Genomic DNA, 22,970 nt, shown 5'->3' on the forward strand with positions numbered 1-22,970 from the left:
ACCCTTCTTCAGCTCTCCCGCTGTTCCCCTGAGCCCTCGCGCCCCACACTTACCTTGGGCCCCTGCTCCTGCCCAGTGGGCCTGGGGCTCCCGTAACTGTGTCCTGTAGCCCAGGCACCGTTCCCTGGGCAGTCCACCGTGGCCCAGCCCAAAGGCCCCAATCACCAGCTAATCCAAGGCTCACACCTCCCACCCCGGTCCATCCAACCTCCTCGCCCTCCAGGGCCTGGGGCCGTGTCTCCCCTAAGAGCCAGGACTCCCACCCTGTCCACCATGGGGGCCCCCAGCCGGGCACACGCAGCTCCTACGCGTCCGCCGCGTGGCAGGGCCCAGCTGAGTCATGCGGCGAGTGTGAAACGCACCCGGGGTGGGGGAGGGAACGTCGTGTCCAAAACGCAGGAAGGCAGAACCCCTCCCGGCTGGCGGCCCTGTGGGTGTCCTGTGGACGTGGGACGCGGTGCAGACGCGGGCGGCGCCTCCGGGCGTCCCCTCGCCCCTCGGCTGTGGAGGCGGCCCCGGCCGTGCTGTGTCCCTCGGGCCCCGACTTCTCTCTCTCTCTGTCCGCGGGCGTGGCTTAGACCGGCTTGAAGAAGTTCCTGGAGTATGTGCAGCTCGGGACATCAGACAAGGTGGCACGGTTGCTGGACAAGGGGTTGGACCCCAATTACCACGACTCGGACTCAGGAGGTAGTGGGGGGACGCGTGTCCTGGGGGCTGGGGCCTGGGTACTGGGGTGGGGGGGTGTCTGCTTCCAGGTCTGTTCCTCACCGATGTCGCTCTCCCAGTAGGAGGGTCACGGGGTCAGGGGTCGTGGCGGGGCTGGCTCTGGGACACGGAAGGGCCTGTGTGTGACCCACGTCTCCTGCCCCTCAGAGACGCCCCTGACCCTGGCCGCCCAGACAGAAGGCTCCGTAGAGGTGATTCGAACCCTGTGCCTGGGCGGGGCCCACATCGACTTCCGGGCTCGGGATGGCATGACGGCGCTGCACAAGGCCGCCTGCGCCCGGCACTGCCTCGCGCTCACGGTGAGGCTGCCAGACACCGCCCACCTCCACACCCTCCCTCCGTTTCCCTTTGTTCCTCTTCAAGCCTACGTCTTCCCTCTCACGTACCCCACGTGCCCCTCCCCGGGCCGCAGCCGGCACACAGGTGGAGCGGTGACTCCCGCCAGCTCAGCCTTCTCCGCCCCTCCACCCCAACACACCGCCCCTCCTCGCGGAAGGCACCCCAAATCCGCTTCCCCAAGCAGACGAACCCTGCGCACCCACAGAACACGTGCTCCCGAGTCAGCCCCCCGGCCTGATTTTAGAGGGTGCTCCATGTCCCCGCCCCCACCCAAGCCCAGACCCTTCGTCCCCCGGCCAGGGCAGCCCCTGGCTCCGTGGGGGCTGTCCAGACTCCAGCGAACTGAAACAGAGCGAAGTGGAAGGTTTGGTTCCTCAGGGCCACCGGGCACATTGGCAGCCCACGTGTGGCCGCCATATTGGGTGTGCCCCCCGGCCGGTTCCCAGTCCATCCGCGGGGAGCGATTGCCGGCTGGGGCGGCTGCAGGCTGCCCACTGTCCACGCAGATGCCTGGGGCTGCCCGCCGTCCGTGCCCGGAACCGTCCCTTTGGGGGGGGACCACTGCCCGCCTCCTGAGCCCCTGGCCCCCCACGAGGCTTAACTTAACCCAAGCCCACCTTTCTCTGGGCTCCTGCCTCCTCCATCCGAGCGGGTTCTCCTGAGCTGTCCACCCACCCAGTCGCTCCTCGCTCATCGGGGCTTCGAGGGCCCAGCCCAAGGTTGCACCGCGGAGCGTGGGGTGCCCGGGCCAGTGGGGTCCCCATCCCGCCAGTTCTCACCAGCTGCATTGGCACCATCCTTTCTCTCCGGGTGCCCCCTCACCTCTCCCCCCGCCCTGTCTCTAGGCACTCCTGGACCTCGGGGGCTCCCCCAACTACAAGGACCGCCGAGGGCTGACCCCTCTGTTCCACACGGCTATGGTCGGGGGTGACCCCCGCTGCTGTGAGCTGCTGCTATACAACAGGGCCCAGCTGGGCGTCGCCGACGAGAACGGCTGGCAGGAGATCCACCAGGTGCGGGCCGGGGCCTGGGGGCGATGGACGTTTGGGCTTGCAAAGCGACAGCCTGGGCCCCCTCCCCCCCCCAGCAGGGAGGATGCGAGGGGCTGCGTGCAGGCGGCGCCTGGGTCTGACGCGGCCGCCCCCACAGGCCTGCCAGCGAGGTCACTCGCAACACCTGGAGCACCTGCTGTTCTACGGGGCGGAGCCTGGAGCCCAGAACGCCTCCGGGAACACGGCCCTGCACATCTGCGCCCTGTACAACAAGGTCGGCCCCAGCAGCACCCCTGCCCTCCCAGCCCCCGCGCCCCTGCCCGCAGCTGCCGGCTCCGTGCTGGGCTCAGGCTCTCTGGGCCTCTCTGCCACCCCTGCCCCTCACGTCTGCACCCCTTCCCCCTCCCTTCCTCCCATCCGCCTGATCCTCACTGCGTCAGGCAGAGCTGGGCGCTGGGGACCAAGGTGTGCGCTCACAGCCCAGCCACTGGGGCCCAGAGCAGTGGGTCTGCTCAGGGTGCGGGCGCAGGGGATCCGGGTCCCTGTGGGAGCCCACTCCTGTGCGTGGGCTGAGCATGGGCACAGCTGGGAGGGCTTCCTGGAAGTGGTTGCCCCGGGTGTCATTGGCACAGCCGGCGTGAAAAGCCAGGGAGGACAGAGCGTCAGGAGCCTGGCAGGCGCAGGGGTCTCCACTCAGCGGGCGCCGTGCCCCCCGCCCCGGCCCGCGTCTCCATACTCTGCCCTTGACCGCTGCTTCAGGGACTCAGGGCCCGACGCCACGAGCGTGCCAGCCCTCTTCCTCCAGGAAGGCTTCCAGCACAGCCACCAGCCCCTTCTGCCTCGTGAGAACTTACAGTGCCGGAGGGGCTGGCAGGCGGCCACGCGCGCCTTGTGGCAGCAGCGCGGCGGCGCCAAGGGAGCACGCGGTGTTTGTCACACCGCCCAGTGCCGGCTTGCCCCCCCCCACAGCGCGCTGCTGCTGCTGCACCCCGGGAGGAAGCCCCAGACCCCCCCCAAAAAAAGCCAGGGCGCCCCAGACAGGCCCCACGCCTCCCCGGGGCCCCGAACGCCGCCTCCAAGCGGGAGTGATGGCAGCCGGTTGACGGCCGTGACAGATCCCAGGCAGGGGCCGGGCAGCGGGCAGAATCCAAGCCACTCGTCTGAACCGGGGGGAGGTAGAGGCACAGGCACCCCGAGGGGCCCCGCCAGCGAGTCACCCCCTCCTTGAGCCCCTACTGTCTCAGCTGTGAAATGGGACAAGAGTTAGAGCCCGCGTTCTGCACGTCCAGGAAGAGAGAGAGAGACAGAGAGAGAGAGAGAGAGAGAGGTCCTCCATCCACTGGTTCACTCCCCAGAGGGCCGCAATGGCCAGGGCTGGGCCAGGCTAAAGTCAGGTGTCTGGGGCTCCATCGGGGTCTCCACGTGGGTGCAGGGGCCCAAGCCCTCGGGCCATCTTCCAGGCTTTCCCAGGTCACAAGGAGCTGGAGTGGGACCCCCTGCCCTGCCTTCCCTCCCAGGCACAAAGCTTCCCAAAGGCCAAGGCAGGATCTGACCCGTGTTCCCCCCTCTGCACCCCGCTGGCCTCCTGGTCGGCCGGCCTTGCCCCTGCTGGAGAAAACCAGGCCCACGTCCTGGCTGTGAGCACCCCGGGGTGGGGGCTGAGTCGGATAAATCGCTCTGTCCCGATGCCCCGGCGCACAGTAGGTCTGGATGCGTCTGGTGAATGAATGAGTGAGTGAATGAATGATGGGCCAGCTCCCGTGGGCCTCCTCCCCGTGCCTGGCTCGGGAGACACGGAGCAGGTGTTCGCTGGGTTCGGCAGCTTGGATGACTCAGTGAGAGAACAGGCACGTGACTGCAGCGAACAAGTGCGGCCGGGCTCAGTTCCACTTCTTCATCCTCTCTGTGCACCTACTGTGCGCGCAGCACCCGGTGCTTTGGGATGTGAGAGGAACCAGCCCCCAGGGAGGCGTGGGGGCGTGGGGGGCGGAGTTCCCAGTCTGGCAAAGAGACAGACGTGTAAGCAAACAATTGCGATACCACGAGACAGGTGTGAGGACGGGCGCCCGGGGGGCGGGGGAGGCTGCTCACGGAGACGGGAGCCCCCTGTTTAATGACAGCAGGGCGCAGGGCTCTGCCCCATGTCCCCTGAAGTGGGGAAGAACGGGGTGGGGGGTGCATGTGAGACTATGCAAAGCCACACACGGCAGCAGTTAGCCGTGTGGTTGGGCGACAGACAGCAGGTGCGCATGGAGGCAGGCACGCACGCCCGGAACGCGGACTGGGGGCTGGGGGACTCTGGGGCGTCCAGCCACGGGGAGCCCGGGTTCATGTCCCTGCTGCGTGGCTTTGGCTGTGGGATTGGCCCGTTCTGCACCTGTCCCCCTGGACAGGATGGTGCCGGCATCCCTGCTGGGTGGGACCAAGATGGTGCTTCGGCGAATGCTGATGCAGTGAGGCTTGGAGGGAGCTGGGGTGGGGTGAGCTGGGGACCGGGTGGGCTGTGGCCAGGATGGACCAAGAGGAGGGGGGAGATGATAAAGAGAAGAGCTGCATAGGAAGTGGGGCTTCAGAGACACCGCGAGAGGAAGCAAATGCCTAATTAGTGGCTTAGAAGAATTCTTAGAAGTGAAAATACAGCCAGAGATTTTTAGACGGGGTGGCAAAGGTGTCTCTGAAGACGTGGCATCCGAGCAAACCCCCAAGGGAAGGGAGAACACAGGCTGTGCAGAGGCATGGTGGGGGAGAGGCGTGTGGGTGGCAGGGGCAGCATGTGCAAAGGGCCTGGGGCAGGAGGAAGGAGGAGGCCACTGTGGCTGGAGCCGGGGAGCAAGGCAGGGTGGCAGAGGTGAGGGTTGGGACGGGCAGGGGGCAGGCCTCCTGGGCCTCAGCTCTGATGGTGGAGGTGGCCGCCCCGCCCTGTTCATGTGCAGAGCGTGAGGCAGGCCTGTTCCTAACGTGGACACCAAGAGTCCCGACCTGAGCAGTCGGGGCCCTTTGGGATCCAGAGGTCATCGGCACCTCAGGAGCTGCCGGGCAGCCGGTCTCGCTCTCTCCTGTGGAGCACTGAGTGCCCCGCCCGCGGCGCAGCCGCTCTGGCCCAGGGCCCAGGCTGGGGGCTCTCCCCGGGGGCGGGGTGTGGGGGACCCCCAACATAGTCTGGAGCGGCTCTTGGTTGTTGGTCTGGGGAGGGGTGCGGTGGTGCCCTCTAGTGGTCGAATGCGGGAATGCAGCGCAGTACTTTTAACTAAGAGGACCGCCCAGGCCAGGGAGAGGGGAGTGGGGACACCTCGGATTCCTTGGCCCTGAGCCACAGAACGCAGCCAGCGCCACTGTCCTAAATGTCCTCCCACGTCCTGGTGGCCAGGTTCAGGAAGAAAAGTCGGGTGACGTGTGTCTTAGTGGCTTCTTTTATTGAGCCCAGGGCACCCAAAGTCTTTCGCTCTTCCCCGTGGGTGTGCTATGGAAGTCGCTGGAGACATCTCGGCCTTTCCCCACGGAGACCTTGGGGCCGTGTGTGCGTGTGTGTGTGTGTGTGTGTGTCACAGGCTCTGGGGCCGTCCCCGGTTTGCAGGTGTGGCTCGGGTGACGCCCGGCGGTCTCAGCACAGTGCCGGGGTCCGTTCACGCCAACCTTGCCTTCTCCCCCTTCGTCCCCGGCCCCTAGGAGACCTGTGCCCGGATCCTGCTCTACCGGGGAGCCAACAAGGACGTGAAGAACAACAGTGGGCAGACCCCCTTCCAGGTCTGGGGCTGGGGGCTGAGGACAGAGGGACGCTGAGGCTCCCGGGGCGGGGGCGGGGTCAGCACCACAGGGAGGGTGGGGGCCTCTCCGCGGGGGCCTGGGCCACCCCAGCTCCCTGTCCCCCACTTTCCAGGTGGCCGTAATTGCTGGGAACTTTGAGCTGGGGGAGCTGATCCGAAACCATCGAGAACAGGACGTGGGTGAGCGAGCAGGAGCCGGGACTCGGGGGGCAGCCGGGGTGGGGGTGGGGGGCGTATGGCATGATGGGGAAAGGGTGGTCCAGGGGAGCTGGGCGGGAGCGACCATGGGCCCCATCTCATCTCCGCCTTTCTCCTTCTTGCCCCACCCCGCCTCACCCTCTCTTGCCCCCGTGCCCCCTCCCACCCCATCGGCCCCGCCCCCTGCCCCCCCCAGTGCCCTTCCAGGAGTCCCCCAAGTACGCAGCCCGCCGGCGGGGCCCCCCGGGCGCGGGGCTGACGGTGCCCCCGGCCCTGCTGCGGGCCAACAGCGACACCAGCATGGCCCTGCCCGACTGGATGGTGTTCTCTGCCCCGGGGGCCTCGGCCTCCGGCGCCCCCGCCCCCGCCGCGGGGCCCCAGGCCCAGGCGCAGCCCCCCTCGGCCCCCAGCAACAAGCTCAGCAGCGGGACCCTCCGCAGTGCCAGCAGCCCCAGGGGCGCCCGGGCCCGCTCCCCGTCCCGGGGGAGGCACCCCGAGGATGTGAAGAGGCAGCCTCGCGGGCGGCCCAGGTAGGGGCGGCCTTGGCCCTGGTCCCCCCAGCCCAGCCCACCTGAGTCCCCGCCCCGGGCGATCAGCCCAGCCCCCCCCCACGGAGTCCCCACCCGGGCGACCCCCCCAAGCCCCCCCCCACGGAGTCCCCGCCCCGGGCGACGCGAGGGCGTGGCCAGCGCCTCTGTCAACTCCATCCCCTCAGAGCCTGCGCTGTGACAGCGGCCCCGGGTGTGGGGGCCCCAGGGGGGCTCCAGTCCTGGAGGATGGGCAGAGTGACAAGGCGGGGTGGCTGGGAGGCGGGGATGGGCAGGGGCGGGGTGGGGGGCAGCTGGGCATGGCGGGAGCTGGCGCTGGCCTGGGAGGAGGTCTGAGGGGCGTCAGGCTCAGGAGGTGGGGTGAGTCCTTGCTCAGCTCCAGGAAGCTGAATCAGGACTGGGGGAGGGGCAGAGCAGGAAGCCAGGAGGCAGGGGAGCCCCCCCGGTGCCCTCTTCCCTGGACAACACCCGGGCAGGGACCCCACTACCCTCCCCCACCCCACTCATTCCCGGCCGCCCTCCACTGACCCCCTGGCCTCTCCCGCCCTCTGTGTACACAGCTCCAGCGGGACGCCTCGGGACGGGCCCGCCGGGGGCACCGGGGGCTCCGGGGGGCCCGGGGGCTCCCTGGGCAGCCGTGGGAGGCGGAGGAAGCTGTACTCGGCCGTGCCCGGCCGCTCCTTTATGGCCGTGAAGTCGTACCAGGCCCAAGGCGAGGGCGAGATCTCCCTGAGCAAGGGCGAGAAGATCAAAGGTAACCCCTGGCCCTGGGCTGGGCTGGGCTGGGCTGGGCCCTGGGCTGGGCTGGGGCTGGGCTGGGGCCAGGGCTGGGGCTGGACTGGGCTGGGCTGGACTGGGCTGGGCTGGGCTGGATGGGAGGAGGAAGTGGACCCCTGCTGCCTCCGACAGACGGACAGACGGACAGACGGACGGACAGATGAGCAGGAAGTGTGGCTGGGATGACCCAGTCAGCAGGCCATGTTGAGGCAAAAGTCGTGGGGCCCTGGCCTTGTGCTGGGCTCGGCCGGTGCGTTTTACCCACGTGGGCTCAGAGACCCCGATGGGCCTCCCCGGGAGGGGGTGTCCCGGGCCCCTCCAAACCTCCCTGGTGTTTCCTGGGTCCCACCTGAGCAATGGGCGCGCGCCTCCCTCCGGGGCTCCGAGTGGGAAGCCAGGCCAAGGCCAGGGCGCCCTGCATGGGGGCTGCTGTCACTGGGTTTTGCCTTCGGTCTGTGCGGACCTATCAGTCAGTTCAAGGCCCCGGGGGAAGGGGGAGGGGCCTGGGGTCGTCCTGGCCGGACTCTAGGCTGCCCAGCTGAGAGCCAGGCTGTCTGGACTCACATCCGGGCACCGCCACCCCCTAGCGTGCTGACCCCAGGCTCTGTGACGTGGGCCCCTCCGTTCACATAAACCGTGTGGCTCTGCATGTCTGAGGGCCCGGGGCCAGCCTCCCAGGAGGGCCTGGGCGGGTGTCCGTCTTGTGGTCACTCTATGTGCCCAGGGCCCGGCTCAGTGACCCAGCACTCTGCGCCCTGAGCCCCATGCTGCCCCCTGTGGAGGGGGCACGCGGCCGGCTTCCCTGTCCCCCTTGTTAGAACGGGCCTGCCCCGCCCCGCCCCTGTCTCCAGGGGCTGCAGGGCCACCCTCTTCTCCCTCCCGCTCTCCACACCTCTCCACGCCCAAGCTCTCAGCAGCTCCGGCTGCTCCCAGTGCTGGGAAAACCCTCGCTCTCAGGGCCCAGGGCCCTTCAGGGCTCAGTCCAGGGGGCAGGGACAACACCAGCGACTCGCTCCCTCAACGCCCGGCTGACCTCTCTGCAAAGCCCGTATGCCTCTCCCGGGAGTCTGACTCAGTCTCCCTCCCGCGGCCGCTGGGCTGGGAGCTCCGTGCGGGCAGAGCCGTGCCCGGCGGCGCCGAGTCCCATGGGCGCTGCAGCAGTGTCTGTTCACTGAATGAGCGATTGATCGCAAGGCTGCCCAGAAGCAGCCCAGGAACCCAGGCCTTGACCTTGACCTGCGTTGCTGTGTGGCCCCCCCCTCCCCGCCCGATCCTCTCTCAAGGGAGGCAGCTGGTTTTGAGAAAAGCATCCGATGGCCCCGGACGCTCCTCGCGCAGCCTCAGCCGTCTTGGGGCAGGGGACTGTTCTGTGTTAGTGCCTCAGCGGCTTCATCTGTAAAATGGGCAGACAGTGGCTGGCTGCCTCCCCGGATGGGGGCGTGAGGACTGAGTGAGCGTGGAGAGTGCGTGACAGGGACGGACGCGGCAGGCCCCGGGGTGGGTGGCGAGGGGTCTGGAAGCAGCCTGGGCCGAGACCCTACCCCCCACCCCGGGCAGGCAGCCCGGGGCTGGACTAGTGGCTTCCACAGTGAAGTGCCCAGCCCTGTGGCTGTGAGCAAATGTCCTCAGTTTCCCCATCTGTAGAATGGGAGGTAATGAAAGGGCCCCACCCACCTGCAGGCTCTGGCCCAGGACGGGGCTGGACAAGCATCAGGGGTCCTTGTCACCCACCCGTGTGCTTACACAGCAGGCTCCGAGCAGGCCGTGGGCAGTGGCGGGCAGGCAGGGAGGAGACGCGTCTCCAATCTCTCCAGCTTCCAGCCACAGAGGCAGAGGGACCCAGGACTCTGGGAGGTGGCCGGGCAGGGGTACGGAGCTGCTCCCTGGTTTCGGGAAAGCGGCCTGACAGCTGTGGACCCGTTGTGAGCGCGCCCCGACCCTGGGAGGACCACGTCACGGGACCCATGACTGGGTTCCCCGCCAGCCTCTTGCCCGCCTAGAGATGCCCCCGGAGTGGTGCTGGGAACCGCGGGAGGCACAGAGGTTTCTCCACCCCTGCCCCTCCCCCCACCCAGTGCTCAGCATCGGGGAAGGAGGCTTCTGGGAAGGCCAGGTCAAAGGTCGCGTCGGCTGGTTCCCCTCGGACTGCCTGGAGGAGGTGGCAAACCGCTCCCAGGAGGGAAAGCAAGGTAATGAATGAGGAGCCCTCGCTGACCCCAGCGCACCCTGGGGGTCTCCTGAGGGGGGCGGGTGCTGGGAGAGGGGTGGGGCCGCGGCAGCCGCCCGGCGCTGGACTAGTGGCTTCCAAAGTGAAGGCTCAAGGTCATCCCTGTCCCCTCGCAGAAAGCCGCAGTGACAAAGCCAAGCGACTCTTCCGGCACTACACCGTGGGCTCCTACGACAGCTTCGATGCCCCAAGGTAAATGTCCGAACCACCCCGGAGCCCCCCCCCCAGCCCCCGCCCCTCAGCCCAGCCTCCTTCCAGACCCTGCACTCGGTTGAGTTTCCTTCCACACCTGCTCCGGGTCTCTTTGCTCATCCGCTCCTGAAAAGCGGGGTCCCGGGGTCGGGGTCGGGGGCGAGGCAGAGGTGGCCTCAGACAATGCAGCCCAGCCACCTCAGATCTTCCCCGGCAGCCATTACACCGCCCAGAGTGGGGAGGGGACGCCCGTGTGGCCGGCCCAGGGCCTCTTCCTCCACAGGGCCGTCCCTGTGCAGTGCTGTGTACCCCATGCCTCGGCCGAGGGGCGTGGGGAGGCCCCGGGGAGGGGGAGGGGCGGGGAGGGTGCACTGACACCTCTCCCCTCCCTGGCTGCTGGCTCACTTGCTTCCAAAGCCTGCTGGATGAGATTGGCCCAGGGAGGTGAGAGGGGCGGGGCAGGGAGGGGCCGGGGTCAGGATGGGCAGGACGGGGTGCCTGTGGGGTGTATGAACGTGCGTGCGTGTGTGTGTGCACGTGCGTGTGGGGGCTGAGGTTTCCCGGTGTGAGACCGTGTGTCTCTGCAGGCGTGCATGGCAGGTGTCTGTGTGTGCATGTGTGGCCGGGAGGCCCCTTCATGGAGACCCCTGGAAACCCGCCCCCTCTGTAAGTGCGGGTGCGTCAGTGGCTGTGCTGCCTGTGCGGCCGGCTCTGCACCGTGTGCTGCCAGAAACGTCCGTGTGTCCACTCACACAGACGGACAGGTGGGTCTCTGCGCTCACCCGTCCCTGCCTGGGCTTCAGCACAGAAGTGAGTGTGTGTGCGTGTGCGTGTGTGCACCTGTCTGATCTGAATTCAGGACCACGGACGTTTGGGGAGGGAAGGGCAGAGGAGGGGAGGGCTCCAGGGCTTGGGCCTCTGGGACAGGGCTGTGGGGGAGGGAAGGCCTTAATGTGGTGTCTGATAGATGACGCCCCCCCACACACCCCCAACCCGGGGAAGGGACTTCTTGTTCATAGCATCCTTACATTAAATGTGTCCAAACCTGTGTGTCTGTGTCCTGGCCAGTGGGGATGGGTCAGAGGGGCGGTGGGGGGGGAGCGAGGGCAGGGGGGTTCCACCCTGCGCCCCGAGGGTCTGAGGCGCCTGGCCGAGTCACCTGGCGCGTCTCCGGCTCTGGGCTCAGGTGAGTAGCGGGGGCCTCCCATCCCCTGTCCACGTCTCGCTGGGGCTCTGCTTGGCCGAGGTTTGGGGGTTGCTTGCTGGGACCGCGGGGTGGGGTGCTTCCTCTGCTCTCAGCTTCTCCCTGGCTTGCTGCACCCCAAAGCTCCCGCCCCCTCCCTTCACCTCCGAGCCTGCTGCCTCCCCAACCCTGGCAGAACCCAGTTGCTGCCCCCCAGCACCCCCTGCGCGTGGGGCCCTCCCTCCTCCGGCCGGCTGGGGGGTCCAGGCTCCCTGGTGGGCTGTGCTGTGTCTGCCGCTGCTGCGCCTGGCTTCTTGGGGGGAGGGGTTTGTCACTGCTCGTGGCCCAGTCCGCCTCTCTCCCGAGCCTCCTCTCCCGGCCCTTCCGGGCCGTGTCGGGGTGCGTGGTGTGTCGTCTGCAGCCGGGATGGGGGTGGGGGCTGTGCGGGCCCTCCCGGGGCCTCTCTCACCCGTGGCGGCCCCGCTCGGCATGCAGGCTCGGTGCGCGCGTCCCTGCACGCGGGTTGCGAGGTATCCTGTGTGATGTTGTGCGTCCCTCTCCCCGCTCTCCCTCGCTCTGCACCTGCGCGGGAGGGCTTGGGAGGGGGGAGGAGGGTTAAGGGGGGGGCAGACCGGAAGTGCCTCCCCCTTCTCCCCCCGCGCCTCGCCCCTCCCCCTTCTCCCGCCAAGGGGGCCCCCGCGTTCCCCTCCCGGCCCCCTCCCCCCTGCCCGGCCCCCTCCGCCGCCCGGCGCAGGACGCCAAGGGGTTAAGCCTCCAGCCCGCCTCCGGAGCTGTCCGCGGTGCTGAAGCCGGCGCCGTCCGCGGTCCTCGCGCTCCCGCCGCGGCCCGACCCCGCGCCCCGCGCCCCCGCGCCCCCCCCCGGCATGTGAGCCCCCGGCCCTGCCCTCCCTCCCGCGGGGGGGGTGCGCGCCCCCTCCCCTCCCCCTCCCGGCGCGGGTCAGCATGAGGCGGGGCCTGGGGGCCCGGACACGGGGGTTCGGCCGAGCGGGGACGGGGACGCGGCGGCGGCGGCGGCGGCGGGGGCGGCCGGCACCGGGACCCGGGCCGGGGCCGGGGCCGCGGCGGCGATGGCTTTGTCTGCGGTCGGCGGCAGCGGCGGCGGCGGGGGTCTCGGGGGCGGCCCCGGTGGGGGCTCCCTGCCGCAGCCGCCCCCCGCGCTCTCCTCCAGCTGGCCGGCTCTGGGGCCCCGGCGGCGCAGTGTCTGGTACATATACAGGTAACGCAGCGCGCGCGGCCGGCCAGGCCGCCGGGCGACCCTCCCCCGCCGCCGCCGCCCCCCAGGCTCCTCCCCCTCCCCCAGGCCGCCCCCTCCCCTCCCCTCCCCTTGGCCAGGCCGAAAACCCTTTTCGGACCCCTCCCTCAAGCCTTCTCTCCATCTCGCTTGCCCGGGCCCCTCTCTCCGAGCGTCCCCCCCACCCCAGCTCTGGGAATCGTTCCTCCACCCCCTCCCGGGCCCTCCTAGGCCCCCACGGCTCTCCCGCCCAGGCCTCCCTCTCTGGTCAGGCCCTCTCAGAAGCCCCCTTGCCCTGAACGCCCCCACTCTGGGGAGCCCTCTCCTGGGGAGCCACAGTGGGCTCCCTCAGGCCCCTGCACCCCAGGCCCACGGCCTTCTGATACCCACATCCCGGCACCTCCTCGCAGAGTTGCGAGTTCCCCCATTCATGCCCCTCTCCCATTCACAGCCATCCTCCATCACACACGCAGCCCGCCCCCCCCCCCGCCTCCCCTCTCCTCCTTTTTCCGCTGCGTGTCGCGACTGTGCATGTGTTGATGTGCGTGTGTGACTGTCTACAGCCGTGAGAGAGAGAGAGAGACAGAGAGAGAGAGAGAGACAGAGGGGGTAGGCTCCCGGCCCACCCCCCAGCTGGGTCCATCTGCCTGTCGCTGTTGGAAGGCGTCTGTCTCTGTGTGTGACTTGGAGCGATGGTGGGGCCGTGTGTGGTGGACTCTGTGTGTGTGTGTGTGTGTGTGCGTGTGTGGTGGATCCGTGTGTGTGTGTGTGTGTGTGTGTGTGTGAAAGAGAGATGGAGTGGGTCTGTCCCAGGCACTGCGGCTGTGTTTCCCAACACCCACCCTCCCATGCCTGGCCTGCCCCCTCCCCCACAGGCCTCCCTCCATCAATGCCTCTGTGCCGAGGGCCCCTGGGCCCCTCTCCCTGCCCCCATGTGCATAGTGAGGGGCCTTGGGCCACTGGCTCTGCCTTCTGCCGGTGTGGGGCCCATGTGCCCCGCTTGCCTGAGCCCCTGCACCGGAGCTGCCTCTGGGGAGGGGGCTGGCTTCCCGCGGCGGGGTGGGGGCGGCTCTGCAGGCTGAGGAGAGGCCCTTAGAGACGGGCACATAGGGAGGGCTGAGAGGACACTGCGAACGGCAGCGGGCGCTGGGCTGTGGGCTCCGGGGTGTGAGAGGGGCCTTCAGGTGGGGGTGGGGGAGTGGATGCCGCCGGCCGCTGCAGTCTCCGTGCGCGCGTGGGATCTGGGGAACAAGAGCCCGCGCTGAGCTCCGGAGGCAGCCCAGGGTCGCCGGGGGATGGCCTGGGGGAGGGCATTGTGTGAGCTCCTGCAGGGCAGCTAGTCTCACCACTGGGCATGAATGGGGTGCCGCGTGGGCAGCAGCGAATGTCGGGGGGGCCAGCATGGAACCTGGGAGAATGGGGGACCCTGGAGGGCAGGGGAGGGCGCACAGGAGGAGTGGGGCGGGGGGGGGTGCAGGGAGTGTGAGGAGGTTTGGGGGCAGGGACTTGGGCAGCCTAGAGTGAGTGCAGGGGTGAGGATGCTGGGATGTAAATGAGGTGCAGCTGCAAGTAAAGGCAGCAGGGGTGTGTGGTGTGGGGTGAGCTGGGCATGCAGAAGTAGGAAGAGGGATGACTGGATGGCCCAGGAGGAAGCCAGGGGCGGCTTGCATGGGGAGGACGGGGTAGGGGCCAGGCAGGAGTGGGTAGAGGAGGATGTGGGAGGGGCACAGTGGGGACAAGGGGGATGGGCCCCTGCAGAACCGTGAGGGCTGGTGGGGGCAGGTCAGGGTGAGGAGGCGGGGTGGGGGAGCACAGCACAGGGCTGCAGGCGGCTGTGGGGGCAGAAAAGCAGCCTGGGAGTCCATGGGGAAGCCCCATGCCGAGCTGGGACTTAAGGGAAAGTCGGGGATTGGCGAGGAGGCTGCACAGGCTGGGAGGGGCGTTCTGGGGTGCTCTGGGGCTGTTTGGACGTGGCCGGGGTGCACGGGCCGCTTTCTGAGGGGCTCGGACACCCCTCTCAGCTGGTGTGGTCCGGGGCAGGTCCTTTGTGCCTCAGTTGCTGCACCTGGAAAATGGGAACAGCGACGGGCAGCCCCTGGGAGGGCTGTTGTATGTGAAGGGCTTGGAGAAGCGCCTGGCACGTGGCGGCCCGACGACTGGCGCAAGCCCGGGAAAAACTCAGCTGCTGGAGGGGCCCTTGGGCAGCCGGGTGTGTGCTCCGGGCAGCCAGGTGCTGCCGAGCGGGAGCTCGCCCGCGTGTTTCCCTGGGCATCGTGGAAGAAGGTTCTCCCTGTGTGACCTTGGGCATGTTCGGTGACCTCTCTGTGCCCGCTTGCTCACCTGCCAAGTGGAAAAGTCCCTCGTGCCTTGCACAGAGGCCGGGTGCCGGGGAGGGGGCCGTGCAAAGGGCTCCAGATCCTGCAGGTGCACCGCACCTGCTGGCTCCAGGCAGAGCGTGAACACACAGGGTGGGGTGGGGGCTCTGCCGGCCAGATAGGGGGTGGGGTAGGTGGGGGAGGCTTGAGCGGGGCTGACACACTGCAGGGAGGCAGGGGAACCGGGTTGGGGCAGGGGAGGACGGTCAGCGCTTGAAGGCCTTGCATGAGGGGAAGAGATGGCAGCCAGTGAGGAATGAAGGGGAGGTGAAGGGCACTGTTGGCTGGCGTGGGGGAGGGGCTGGAGACCTGGAAGGGACGGGAGTAGCAAGGGCGTGCGGGTTGGGGGAAGTCCTCAGGTTCACGGGCTGGACAGAGGCGGGGATGAGCATGTCCAACGCAGGCAGCTCTGACCCCAGAACCGATTGCCGTTGAGCCTGTGCGCTCCTTGGCTGTGCCTTCGTGCCCCCCACCCTGCCTTGCCCTCTCCTCTCTCCAACTCCTTCCCTTCCTTCTCCATCCGGCTCATCTCCCTTGGGGGAGGAAGACATGGCGGGCATGGTGCGGCTGGGTCTCCTGGCCCACCACGATGGACTCCAAGCCAGGGCTTGTGTGTCTGTGCACACGGGTGCCGCTGAGCCCCCCGGGGAGCTGGGGGACCTGTCAGGACCCTGTCACCTGTGCGGGTTTGCCACAGGAGTGCGTACAGGGAGAGGGTGCTTGCGGGGAGGGGGAGGTTCCCAGATCCAGCGGGAGCACGCCAGGGTGTCGCTGGTGTGTGCCGGTGTGATGTGTTCAGGGGGTGTGCTTTGAGAAGATACTGAGATCAGAGTGGGGGGAGTTATTATTGGCGCATACTGGGATGTGTGGGGGAGTTACTGAATATACTGGAGTATTCTCAGAGGGCTGTGTTGCCGTCTGTGGGGGTGGGTAATTGGGGAGCACGCATGGCTATTATTGGAGTGTGAGGGCCACGTGGGCTTGGCTGGGGTGTTCAGGGGGCACGGGGGCAGTGCCACAGCTCCAAGCGTTCACCTGAGGTGCTCGGGGCACAGCACGGCGTGCATCCGGTGGTGCCTGGGTGTTCTCGGCTGCTGTGAGGGAAGCGCCAGCATGTTGGGGGGTTCCACTTGTCCACCAGGGTGCTGGACCCTCCGGGCAGGGAGCAGATGTGTATTCGTGCGTTGCACAGAGCTTGCCGTCAGCGCTTGGCACTGCTGGGCAGGACACACATTGGAGAGGTGCTGGGGGGATTTCTAGTGGTGATAGGGATGTACCGGCCAGTGCAGAGGCTGCTGGCCACACGTGGCCACCGGGCACTGGGGAAAGAGGGTGGCCACGGTGACTGAGGAACTGGGAGCTTCATTTTGGTGAAGTTTCGTGAAAGTAGCGCATGCAGCCGCCAGAGCGAGCAGTGCGGAGTCAGCAGTGTTGCAGTAGGGCCGGTGGCGGGGGGGGGGGGGTCCCTGTGATCCATGAGCTGGTGGGGGACGGAGCCTTGAAGGACGTGTGTCCTCTTGGCTCCGTATCTGGAGCTGAGGATGGGAACGGACTTGGGCTGAGTGCATGCTGTGTGTCAGGCACCATGCCACGTGTGTGTGACCCCCACTGCACCGCCCGGCGACCTCACCGGGGGGTGCAGGTGCGTGACCACCCCCGCTCCCCCGTGAAACTAAGGCACAGAAGCCCAAAACCGAGCTCAAGGTCACAGGCAGGAAGTGCCTGGCAGGGATGGAAGCCAGGCCGTCTGGCAATCCGGAGGCTTCCGCCCCCCCCCCACCCCGGGCGCCTACTTGCTGAATGGAGGGGTGGTGGATGCATGGATGGATGAATGAGGCCAGAGTGAGTGGGAGGGTGTGCTCCTGGCTCCTGGCGGGGCTGCCGCGGGCTCTGGCACACGCCGCGAGTGGGCCCCGCCCAGGCAGGGGCTGGGGCCAGAGGGCCGCGGGTGGGGCCCCGGCTCCTGTCTCCTGATCCCTTCTCCGCCCCCTCCCGTCCTCCCTGCCAGTGATTACATCATTAAGGAGAAGACCGTGTTGTTGCAGAAGAAGGACAGCGAGGGGTTTGGGTTCGTGCTCCGGGGGGCCAAGGGTGAGTGGCCAGCCGGGGTGGGGGTGAGAGACGGGCCCTGTGGCGGGGAGGGAGGCCAGGGGAAGGGACCCCAGTCCGCCTTGCGGTCCGCCCCCGGGGTGCTGGTCCCTCCGTGACTTGGGTCTGAGCCCCGTCCCCTGCTCGGCCTCTCCGCCCCCTCCCCTCCGACCCCGCCGGCTCCTCCCCGTCTGCAGCGCAGACCCCGATCGAGGAGTTCACCCCCACCCCGGCCTTCCCGGCGCTGCAGTACCTCGAGTCGGTGGACGAGGGTGGTGTGGCATGGCGCGCAGGACTGCGGATGGGAGACTTCCTCATCGAGGTGAGGCCCCGCCCCTGCTCCCCAGGACCCCAAACCGGAGCCCCTCAGGAGGAGGCCAGCTCCAGGGTCCCCTCTGCCCCTCAGCAATGCCGTCTAAAGGCCTTTCCAAAACCTCTCGAGAGAGTGGCACAGAGATGCTCTGAACATGCACACGCGTGTGCACTTATGCACACATGTACAGTGCATGCACACACACACAACACATGGACACATACATATGCACACACACTGGCATACAGCACTCACAGTGCACATATCCACATACATACACACATTCACATGCACGCACTCACATGTTCACACACCTACACACATGCACACAACACATGCATATGTCGACACACACATGCATATGTCCACCCGCATGCACACACATGCTTATGTCCACATGCACACACACGCACACACATGCACACAGGCACACACATGCACGTGTCGACACACATGCACACATGCATATGTCCACACATGCATATGTCCACACATGCACACAAACAACACAATAACATGCATATTCCCACAAGCACATGCACACACCTGCACATCCATGTACACACAACACTTGTATGTGCCCACACACACCTGCACACACCCAGCACATGGACATGCTGACACACATGCAGTGAGCACATGCCTATGTCCAAACACACACGCACACATGACACATTCATATATGTCCACACGTGTGCACACATATGCGTACACACACACGTGCAACATGTGCACACACAGCGCTGGAGGACAAGGAGGGCGGAGAATTGGGTGTGCAGACCCTGGGGCCTGCAGTTACGGGGCCGGGAGGAGTGGTGAGGAGAGGGCCCGGGCCCTCACCGGCGCCTGTGCCGCAGGTGAACGGGCAGAACGTGGTGAAGGTCGGCCACCGGCAGGTGGTGAACATGATCCGCCAGGGCGGCAACACGCTGATGGTCAAGGTGGTGATGGTCACCAGGCACCCGGACATGGATGAGGCCGTGCACAAGAAAGGTGCTCCCCCCCCCCCCCCGCCGTGTGGCCAGAACACGACCCTGGGAGCCCTGGAGGCCATGCCCACTGCCCACCCCCACCCCCGGGGAGGAGCCGAGGCAGGGGGGGCTTGGCCTGCTGGCGGGGCCGGGGGCTTCTCTCTGCGCTGCTGAAGCCTCCCCGTCCGTCGCCTTGCAGCGCCCCAGCAGGCCAAGCGGCTCCCGCCCCCAGCCATCTCCCTGCGTTCCAAGTCCATGACCTCAGAGCTGGAGGAGATGGGTGAGCCCGCGGGGGCTGCTGGGGCCCAGGGCCGAGGAGGGGGAGGGGCGGGGGCTGGACATCCCCTGGGTTTGTTAGTGTCGTTAGTGACCAGGGTCCTCGTCCTCCTCCTGTCCCAGTCCGTGGGGTCGGCCTGCCCGGCCTGCGTGCGTGTGTGTCTCTGGGAAAGGGGGTGTCTGAGAGGCGGCTTTGTCCTCCTGTGTCCTCGTCTCTCTGTCGGGGGCTCCCCCAGGGTCTGTGTGTGCCCCCCTCTCCCCCGTCTGCCGGCTTCCTCCGGGCCCCTCCGGCTGCCTCTCACCCCCTCTCCGAGCCCGGTCCTACATCTCTCCTTTCACTGGAACTCTCTGAGCCCCTGCAGACAGGGCCGAGTGGACCTTGGGGGTCCAGGCACCCCTGACAGGGGGCGGGCGGGCAGCTGGAGCCCCGCACCCGCCCGGGCCCTGAGGGAGGCGGGCGTTCCAGAGAGGGCCCCTGCCCACCCCTGCTGTCCTAACTCTTGGCTCCTCTGCTGCCTCTCCCCCCCGGGCTAGTCTGCCCCTGGAAGAAGAAAAGTGGTGAGTGGGTACAGGACTGGCGGGAGGGACCCCCGTCTCCCGACCCCGCCGGCGGGCTCGCCCCTCCCCGACCCCGGCCCCTCACGGCTCCACTCGCGCCTGCGCACGCACGCCGGCCACGCTCACTGGCCGCACCCGCCGCCGGCCACGCCGCTGGCCGAGCCCGGTCCGCCCCGCCGCCAGAGGGCGTCCTTGAGCTTCATCCGTGTCCTTTGCCCGCAGAATATGAGCCGCAGCCGGCGCCGGTGCCCAGCATGGAGAAAAAGCGGACCGTGTATCAGATGGCTCTCAGTAAGCTCACCCAGCCCTGACCCCTGGCCGCGTGGTCCCTGCCACCCCCTGGTGCCGCCACCCTCAGCCTGGCTGCTGGGGTCGCAGCAGGTGCTCTGTGGGCTTCCCGGGGCGCTCACAGCACACTTCACATCCCTGCGTCCCCACCCCTCTCCCTAAGACAAACTGGACGAAATCCTGGCCGCGGCTCAGCAGACCATCAGCGCGAGCGAGAGCCCGGGACCCGGCGGCCTCGCGTCTCTGGGAAAACACCGGCCCAAGGGCTTCTTTGCCACGGAGGTAGGCGGCCTGGGGTGGGGGGCCGGGCCTCCATTGCTCTCCCCTGCGGCCTTCCGGACACCCCGGTCCCTGGAGGGCCTCCTCCCTCCTGTTCTCACCCCAGACCCCACCTGTCTCCTTTCCCTGCTCCGCGATGTGGCAGACGGAGACCTGCGGCGTCACAGGGGCTCAGCTCAGCAGGGGGCGGTTATTAAGACATTGACCCTGGTCTGTCCCCGCTCCACCACTGCCAGGGGCCGCCCTCCAGGGGGTGCGGGTCGTGTTCGGGATGCTGTTTTGGGTGGACTCTCTTAGTCTTTGGAAGCATCCTGGTGGGCATGCCCAGCTGGTAGCCCATTTACAGAGGGGACGGTTGAGGCTTAGAGAGAGAGAGAGAGAGAGCCAGGGCTTCAACGCAGGCAGGCCGGTGCCTGGACGCGGTGCCCAGCTGCAGCCCTGGGTCTTCTGTGGGACTCTGCTGCCCCCTCACCGGGCTGTGCCCTTGGCTAAGCAGCACCAGCTGCCCCTCACATGGCCTCTCCATGAGCGCTTCTTCTGTGCCCAGGCCCTGCCCTCCTCGTGGCCACCTGTGGCCACGGGGCCACCGACTCTGAAACTGGGCCCATTGCCTTTTAGGGGACGTGGAATCCTTTAGCAGGCTGTGCCACCTCAGGAGGGTACAGCGCTTCCGATCAGGAGAGACCCCAAGCTACTCTGAAACACAGTCATCAAAATACTGTTACAAAGCAGAACTTGCCATGCCATAATGCAGGGGTCCGCGACTTTTTGTCAGCACGCTAGACGGCACGAGCTGGGAGCGGAAATATCTAGAATTTCTGCCGGGGACACAGCTGGGATGGGCGGGGCTGGCCGCCTACGCCCTTAATGGAGGAAAGGGTTGGACGGTAGTGAAAAAAATGTTTTAGAGATTTATTTATTTATCTGAAAGGCAGAAGTGAGAGAGAGAGAGAGAGAGAGAGAGAGAGAGAGAGAGAGAGAGAGATTTTCCAGCCATTGGTTCACTCCAGTTGGCTGGACCAGTCCAAAGCCAGGAGCCAGAAATTCCATCAGGGTCTCCCATGTGGGTGCAGGGGCCCAAGCACTTGGGCCGTCCTCCACTGCTTTCGTAGGCCCATTAGCAGGGAGCTGGATCAGAATTGGAGCAGCCGGGACTCGAACCGGTGCCCGTATGGGATGCCGGCATCACAGGAGGTGGCCATACCTGCCGCACCACAGCGCCGGCTCAGGAGGGTAGTGAAAATACGCTGTTTTATTCCTGCCCGGAGAGTCCAGGCCCCCTGCCGTCTGTCCGCAGCCCCACCAGAGTGAGACCCGGCTCTGGGGTAAGAGTGGCAGACACGCTTCGTGCCTGGCCTCTGGAATTCTCCCTGGGCTCCACTCTGTCCCGAGGAGTCTGAAGCCTATGTGGCTCTGGGGTCCTCTTCTCTGCCCGCCTGCCCCCGGGGTCAGCGTGAGGATCGGACGGGCAGGCAGGGCTGGTAGGAGTCAGGCAGGTGCAGGTTCCAGCCCCAACTTCTCCGCCTCCCAGTGCCACGCTGGGCTGTGCTGCGCCCTCTCTCTGCATCCGAGAAGTGGGGCCGCGGCCGACCCAGCTGGCCCTCGGGACGATGCTAAGAGCAGGTTCCTAGCAGATGGGGGCATCTTCTTCCCCCCCTTTCCTCGTCTTAGAGGTGTTCCCCGGGGCAGGTGCTTCCCCCATCCTCCAAAACACTCGCCCTGGAGCCACTTGAGATTTCATATCTGGCTCTCGGGGTCACCTGGGGACACTGGCCAGAGTCAGTCCTGCCACTTCTTCTTGTCCAGCCCCCTCTTCTGCCTCTTGCTCCAGTCCGCTTGTAGCCTGTGCTTGAATGCCTCTGAACACCAGGCGCTCACCACCTCCTGTGGCAGTTATGTGGACAGGGTTCTAGAAAACTCTTCTTTTTAAGAAAATATTTTATTTATTTGAAAGGCAGAGGCAAGGAGAGAGAGAGAGACAGAGATATTCCATCTGCTGGGTCACTCCCCAAATGACCGCAATGGCCAAGGCAGGGCCAGGCCAATAGCCAGGAGCCAGGAACCCCCATCTGGGTCTCCCATGTGGATGGCAGGGGCCCAATCACTTGGGTCATATTCTACTGCTTTCCCAGGCGCATTAGCAGGGAGCTGGATAGGAAGTGGAGCAGCTGGGGCTTGAACTGGTGCCCATGTGGGATGCGGACGCTGCAGGTGGTGGCTTTACCCGCTGCACCATGATGCCGGCTTCTAGCAAGTTCTTCCCTAGGTGGAGGTGAAATGCACACATACACCCCACTCCCCACCCCGCCCCGCAGCTGCCGCCCCCTGCCTTTTGGCACTGTCTTCTCTTGTGATCTCTGTCTTTACAATTCCTTGGCAAACTTCCCCACCCTGGAGGGAGAGCGAGGGCGCCCCCACTTGGCAAAGAGAAAAGGGAGTAGAGGGGGGGCACAGCCGATTTGCCCCAGGGTCTCTTCCCTGCCCCGGGCTTCTGGCTCCGCCCTGAGACAGCCGACCCCATCTGACCCACACTCTGGAGTGGCAACATCGCCTGCTCACCGAGAGGCGAGTGGACCCCAGCATCAGCATTCCGGGGGCCCGTCAGGTGTCCCGTCCCCAGGTGTACCTGCTTCCAGCTGTGTGGAGTCAGCCTCACTCCCCGTTCCCCATTCACTCCCGGCAAGCGAGGGTCCAGCCGCCATCCTCCCCCCCCCCCATCGAGAGCCACACGGCTGGCATCTCGTCGTGCCAGTGCACTGTGCCATGGTTCCCCAGTGGCAGGGCCAGGGCCGCTGTGACCCACCTTGGGGACGCCCGCTGTGCCTGGGCGTGAGCTACGTGCCATCGGCTGTGAGTTCACTTGTGGAAACAAATGGCCAGAACCACCCGTTCCCCAGGGGCACGGCTCTTTGCCGTGGCGCTGTCCCTGTGCCGTAGGGGGTCAGCAGCCTCCCAGCCTCCAGCCTGCCCTGCACACGCCAGGAGCACCTCCCTGTCCAGTCCCAAGCTGCCCACCGCTGCAGACACCGCGCAGTGTCTCTGGCTGAGACTGTCCCACACCAGGGGGGTGGGGCAGAGGTTGTCGCCTCGGGCCCCCTGTAGTTGTCACCCCTGCCTCCCTCCCCCATCTGGATCCAGCCCTCTCCTCCCTCAACTCCCCTTCCTGGGGCTGTAGGTCCCCCTCCCTCGCATCATCGGGTGCATCTTTTGTTCCTCATCTCAGAAACTCTGTAACTCACGCACACGCGGATCCGAATCTCCACTTCCTCTAAGCTGATGCGCTGCTTTAGACCACAGTACTTCATGTCCCTGAGCCTCAGTTTCCTGTTTTGTAAAATGGGGCTGGAGGGGTGGGCGCTGGGGCACAGTGGGTTCGGCTGCAGCTTGGGACGCCAGCATCCCACACCCGGCACCAGTTCGAGCCCTGGCCCCTCTGCTTCCGACCCAGCTCCCTGCGAACGCGGCCGGGAGGCAGCAGACGATGGCCCAAGCACTTGGGTCCCTGCCACCCACGTGGGAGACCTCCATGGAGCTCCTGCCTCCTGCTTTTGGCCTGGCCCAGCCCTGGCTGCTGTAGGCATTTGGGGAGTGAACCAGTCTGTCTGTCTGTCTGTCTCCTCCCCC

General features: G+C 66.9%; 1 protein-coding gene across 5 annotated transcripts in view; it reads left to right on the top strand.

Annotated features, from left to right (window-relative positions):
* SHANK1 (SH3 and multiple ankyrin repeat domains 1) overlaps positions 1-22,970 on the top strand; it is a 42,127-nt gene that overhangs the window by 4,622 nt on the left and 14,535 nt on the right. For 2 of the 5 annotated variants that reach the window (XM_070062979.2, XM_070062983.2), the window contains exons 5-22: positions 579-687; positions 874-1,025; positions 1,911-2,078; positions 2,215-2,331; positions 5,724-5,801; positions 5,935-6,001; positions 6,216-6,549; positions 7,128-7,321; positions 9,420-9,533; positions 9,688-9,763; positions 10,181-10,207; positions 16,582-16,664; positions 16,859-16,983; positions 17,832-17,967; positions 18,145-18,225; positions 18,756-18,779; positions 19,002-19,070; positions 19,231-19,349. In XM_070062979.2, the coding sequence (XP_069919080.2) occupies positions 579-687; positions 874-1,025; positions 1,911-2,078; positions 2,215-2,331; positions 5,724-5,801; positions 5,935-6,001; positions 6,216-6,549; positions 7,128-7,321; positions 9,420-9,533; positions 9,688-9,763; positions 10,181-10,207; positions 16,582-16,664; positions 16,859-16,983; positions 17,832-17,967; positions 18,145-18,225; positions 18,756-18,779; positions 19,002-19,070; positions 19,231-19,349 (2,073 nt within the window). Of the gene's footprint in view, positions 1-578; positions 688-873; positions 1,026-1,910; positions 2,079-2,214; positions 2,332-5,723; positions 5,802-5,934; positions 6,002-6,215; positions 6,550-7,127; positions 7,322-9,419; positions 9,534-9,687; positions 9,764-10,180; positions 10,208-11,710; positions 12,184-16,581; positions 16,665-16,858; positions 16,984-17,831; positions 17,968-18,144; positions 18,226-18,755; positions 18,780-19,001; positions 19,071-19,230; positions 19,350-22,970 lie in introns of those variants that run through there. The other 3 variants (XM_070062981.2, XM_070062982.2, XM_089319387.1) reach the window with 3 other exon arrangements.

The sequence above is a fragment of the Oryctolagus cuniculus genome, chromosome 18 (genome assembly GCF_051225735.1).
Source record: "Oryctolagus cuniculus isolate XC-2025 breed Fujian yellow rabbit chromosome 18, ASM5122573v1, whole genome shotgun sequence".
NCBI lineage: Eukaryota > Metazoa > Chordata > Mammalia > Lagomorpha > Leporidae > Oryctolagus > Oryctolagus cuniculus.